The sequence below is a fragment of the Hippocampus comes genome, unplaced genomic scaffold (genome assembly GCF_001891065.2).
Source record: "Hippocampus comes isolate QL1 unplaced genomic scaffold, H_comes_QL1_v1.1 scaffold137, whole genome shotgun sequence".
Classification (NCBI taxonomy): domain Eukaryota; kingdom Metazoa; phylum Chordata; class Actinopteri; order Syngnathiformes; family Syngnathidae; genus Hippocampus; species Hippocampus comes.
The window spans coordinates 252,162-257,768 of NW_017806002.1; the positions used below are offsets into that span (position 1 = coordinate 252,162).

The window sequence follows — 5,607 nt, forward strand, 5'->3', positions numbered from 1 at the left end:
TAAATGAAATGTATTATTATTATTATTATTATTATTATTATTATATAAATTAACATTAAATTACACTCTTATTTTGAAACAAGTTGCAACTGTCAAAATGCAAAACATTTTAATCATATTTCATATATACACATATTTGAGTAAATTGGCTTATTTTGTATTTATATATTTTGATGTTTTTTTTTAGATATTTTGCCACACATTTTTCCACAACAAAAAGGGTGAAAAAAGGGACAAAAACCTAAGTTAAATAATATATATCGAATCAAAACATGATTAAAGTCAAAATATTTTACCATTTGCAACTGTAACAATGGATGAATAAAAAAAGTACACCCCAAAAATATTTTTAAACACTTTCTTATATTGATATACTTACTATAGGAACACTCTGTATAGTGGCAGTTCGAAATTGTACAAAAATAAAAATAAGATAACATTACAGAATCATATTTTTAGAAATTTATCTTTTGCAATTATTAACGAAAATGCCTGAAAGGTTGTAATATTATGATTGAAAATTTTATGCATTTTTATATTGTTGAATATTAAAACATCTATAAAAATAAGATGCCCAAAAATATTTACGAAAATTACAGGAACAGGAAGGTGATTGTTTCACATGATCCGTCCACCTAGTGGCATTTTACAATAAGTGTATTCGGAATAGCATTTGCTTGTTAAAGACGGAAAATTAAATTAAAAGAAATAAACAAATAATTGCAATCTTCATATTGGACTGAACTGCCAAATTCCAGCTTGATACTTATTATAACTGGACAGCCTGACAGTCACCCTGCTTTTGACACATTGTGAGGGTCCAAGATTAAAACGACTGCTTTCATCTCAAAGTGACATGCGGCTGGCGTGGACAATGTTCCTGCTGACAAGTGGGGGCCCGCCGAAAGGGTCCACTTCCATTGCTGTACCAACTAACGCGAAAGTCACAGACAATGGACACGTGCAAAATGCTGTGAGCTGTTGTTACTGTAAGCAGCCATTTCAAATGACAATTATTTTGTTGAGGCTGCTGTTTTGGCATAGTGGTGACAGAATAGCTTCCATCGCCATCCTCACACATAAGATAGATACATTAGGCTGTTGTTGCAATCTCTGTACTGATACGAGGATGATGATAACGAACCATTTGCACTGTCAAACTACAATGGTCCCTTGACTTACAAATAATCCAACTTTGGCATTTTGTTCAACAAGCCTTCACGCAGTTCTCAGCAAACTTTTGTGTAACAAGCACTAAATGGTGACAGATTTCTCTGAGTGACAGATCATATTCTATTAGTACCCTCTCTTGGTGGAAAGTTCACACTGCAGCCTGTGAGACCCCCAACTGTTAGGGCACGTCTTGTCAGGCGTAGCCACAGTGGTTACAGTGGAACCTACAAACGCCCCCTTTAACGTACAAATGTAAAATGTTCATTGTAAAATTATCTCTATTTATGTACAATATTGATGTACTAATGGTCTTGGCATGGTCATGTCTCGATTTCAATATGATAGATATATATTGCCCAACCCTAGTGTGTATGTTATTTGTCAAGATGTAGCATCACTAATTAAGAGAACGAATGGTTAATGACAGTGTAATCAGGGCACAATGCCGTCCTCCGCATGAGTTGCGAGGCAAAAGTTGCACCGATATACAACGCATTGACCCAATCGCCAGATGCTGCCAGATCGAATGAATGGTTAGTCAGTTAATTATTAGTGAAACTCTTCTATGCTTTGGGTATGTATTATAGTACCTCATAGTGGCCAATATAAGCACAACAAAAGGAGCGCAATTCCAAGAGGCACTGAAGCATGAAATCTTCATGCACAAAGTATCAATTAATGAATGCATCGCAATATCACCCTCCCCGATTCAACATTGATTCCGCAAACCCTCCAAAATGCCGACCAAAGCAAGCAGCAGTGAGGTGAACTTTTAAATCGTACATTTGGAGTCATTTTAAATTCCCCTAGAAATCAGGAACGCAGGATATAGCCCCCCCCAAAAAAGCAAGTCGTTTGTAGGCGGTGCTCGTAAGAATTTGTATTTCCCTAATGGCTGTTCGTTAACCAAAGCAATATATGTCCAAAAATGTTACACATATTGCTTCGTTTCATGAACAGTCATGGCAATGACATGTAACCTCAGTTGTACTTTTCCTCAAGCACATTTCAGATATGCATCTTTTATTTGTTGTGAATTTTCCCTCGGCATGAGCCTGAAGAAAGTGAAAAGTGCAAGTGATTGTGCTTTGTATTACAAAATACAGAAAACTGGACTACATATGCCCTGAACTGAAAATGACAACACGTAATAACAAATAAAATAAATAAAAAAAAATCCCTCTCTCTCTCTCAGAGAGCTGACTGTCTATTCAGCTAACACATGGCTAGTCTGACTAATGCACGGCACTGTATTAAATGTTTGGTTGGGTTGTCTTTGACTAATTTAATCAAGTAGCCTGCTACTAAACATCAGCTCTTGAACACACTATTTCAGTGACAAAAGAGCAACAGAAAAATCAACCATTCCCTCAATGATCAACTAAATCTGAGTTTTCACCATGTCTAGTTTTGATTCAACTTAGCTGTCAGGCTGTCATAATCATTACTGCTGGCATTCTGTCGCCAATTAGCCCATGTTACATGGGCTAAACACATCACACATTCAAACAAGAGCACACATTCAAACTAGGGCGGTAGGGAAGAACCTCTACCTTGGTCAAATGAGATGTAAGGGTTTACTTGTGCTGTCATCGAAGACTGCTTGAGCATTTGCCACCCGGAAGTATACGTGACGTGATGGAGGTCGATTTAGAGACATTTAGCCCCGGATCCCCACCCAATGGAGACCCTTTCGCGGGGAAACTGTCAGATTGAGTGACAGGGAGTGGTTCCCATAGTAACCATGCCATGAAAAAGACTGCCCATTAAACTGATTATGATCTTGTTTCCCAAATTCACTACAGTTTGTTTTGACATCAGAGGACCTGTTGCTAATTGATACGTAGCCAATAGCTTCCGTGTTAGCCAACGTAGACCGGACTAGTTTCGGCTAATGCATTAGCCGAATAGACAGTCAGCTTGTCCGCATGGCGCGCGGTGTCCCTCTCCTCTCCCCCTTCTTCCCGCTCCCAACGCCGTTTACCCAACGACAGCACCCGGGACCAGGCCAGTACTCTCTCTTCCGATCGACCGCTCCTCACCTTCCGTCACTTCCAGCACTTTAATCTGCTCCTCGGCGGCGGCGCGCACTTCTTGAACCGGAGACAGGATGGCCGTCAGGGTCTCCATGAGAGCTTCTTTTAGCCCCTGCTGGACCGGGCCGGCCACCGAACCCGACCGAACAGCGCTCATGCCTACTATGTATCGTGTTGTTTTTATTCTTCTCCTCCCTACGGGCACTACTTCTACTACTATTACTGCCACCACCACCAATGGAACGAGTCAATCCACCAGCAGCTGCCCAAAGAGAAGCAGCGAACCTCGGCCACAAAACACTCAGCGCGCCAATGCATGGGAAAAGCCGGAGGTGGGGACTTTTTTTTTTCTACTCTCATTTTGATGGTTGACAATCAGCTTTTAGTACACAATACTGCCTTCTATCGGCCATTAGTGGTAATGAACTGGAACCACATACGTACTGTACCGAATTGAACGTGAGAAACACGTAATGCATACTATAAAAAAGGACGTGTCGGGGACGGTGTACTTATACACTGGCCTGACTTGTCTGTAGGTAGCGTGGATTCGGTTCCCACAGTAACGGTGTGGATGTGGGTGTGAATGGTAGTTTGCCTCGACTGTATATGTTCCCTGCGACTGACTGGCGACCAGTTCAGATTGTAGTCCACCTTCAGCCCGAAGTCAACTGGGATAAACTCCAGCAACCCCCATGCGACCCTTTTCTGGATAAGCGGTGTTAAAATGGATAATAATAAGAAGAAGAATGGATGGACAATAATCACAATGAATGACGCTTGGCAGTCTTATGCGACATTTCAATCTATGACAAGGGACACTACTTTATGAGGCCGAGTGTCAGAGTATCCTCCCCCCCCCCCCCCCCCCCCCCCCCCCCCCTCTCGACTGTATATGTTCCCTGCGACTGACTGGCGACCAGTTCAGATTGTAGTCCACCTTCAGCCCGAAGTCAACTGGGATAAACTCCAGCAACCCCCATGCGACCCTTTTCTGGATAAGCGGTGTTAAAATGGATAATAATAAGAAGAAGAATGGATGGACAATAATCACAATGAATGACGCTTGGCAGTCTTATGCGACATTTCAATCTATGACAAGGGACACTACTTTATGAGGCCGAGTGTCAGAGTATACTCCCCCCCCCCCCCCCCACAACCACACGGTGAAGGTGGAAGTCACGGTCAAAATGAATGAAACACTGGAAAAAGTTTGTAATTTTTTTAAGCAAAAGAACAAAAAAGGATTTGTGGTTTATGTAAACAAACAAATGTTTGGCAAATGTATAGTTCCCTCCCCTGCAAAGAGTTAAAGCTTTAAAAAAAATACCCTGCACCCACATTCTGCAGAATAAGGAAAACTGGTGACCGCTCTCTCTCTCTCTCACACGCACACACACGCACGCACACACACACACACTCTTGCACTCAGCGCGTGCACACACAATATATATATGTATATGTGTTTGTGTATATGTGTATTCTGACATTTTGTATATATTAACTTGTGTTAAGGTTCAGTATTTGCCACAACACAGCATTTAGGTGCGTGACTGCTCTTTTTTTTTCTCTCCCAAAATCCCATGACCGGTAAATAAATCAAAGGAGTCAAAGCAAAAATGAACAAACGTAAGGGGAGAGAAAAACCAAAATGGAACCAAAGCAACAAACATAAGTCCTGCACAACGGCCATCGAGCTGTACAGCGCAGTGAAAACATAACTTACATATTAGCGCTTTTTTTTCCTCCTTTTTTTTTTGACACGTACAGTCGTGATCAAGGCACAAGGATCTTCTACAAGTCATTTTTCTTCATCATCGTCATTGTCTTCTTCAATATAGTTGTACAAAATACATTTTACAGTCTGTACAGGAATAATAGTCCGGCAGTAACATAAAAACGTGAGTACACAATACTGCCTTCTATCGGCCATTAGTGGTAATGAACTGGAACCACATACGTACTGTACCGAATTGAACGTGAGAAACACGTAATGCATACTATAAAAAAGGACGTGTCGGGGACGGTGTACTTATACACTGGCCTGACTTGTCTGTAGGTAGCGTGGATTCGGTTCCCACAGTAACGGTGTGGATGTGGGTGTGAATGGTAGTTTGCCTCGACTGTATATGTTCCCTGCGACTGACTGGCGACCAGTTCAGATTGTAGTCCACCTTCAGCCCGAAGTCAACTGGGATAAACTCCAGCAACCCCCATGCGACCCTTTTCTGGATAAGCGGTGTTAAAATGGATAATAATAAGAAGAAGAATGGATGGACAATAATCACAATGAATGACGCTTGGCAGTCTTATGCGACATTTCAATCTATGACAAGGGACACTACTTTATGAGGCCGAGTGTCAGAGTATCCTCCCCCCCCCCCCCCCCACAACCACA

At 41.6% G+C, this 5,607-nt stretch overlaps 1 protein-coding gene across 1 annotated transcript in view; it reads right to left on the reverse strand.

Moving 5' to 3' along the window:
- The window catches only part of ipo9 (importin 9), an 18,013-nt gene extending 14,446 nt beyond the window's left edge, over positions 1–3,567 (reverse strand). The window contains exon 1 of the mRNA XM_019892443.1: positions 3,216–3,567. Coding sequence (XP_019748002.1) covers positions 3,216–3,366 — 151 coding nt within the window. The 5' untranslated portion in view covers positions 3,367–3,567. The remainder of the gene's footprint in view (positions 1–3,215) is intronic.
- Positions 3,568–5,607: the final 2,040 nt, after the last annotated feature.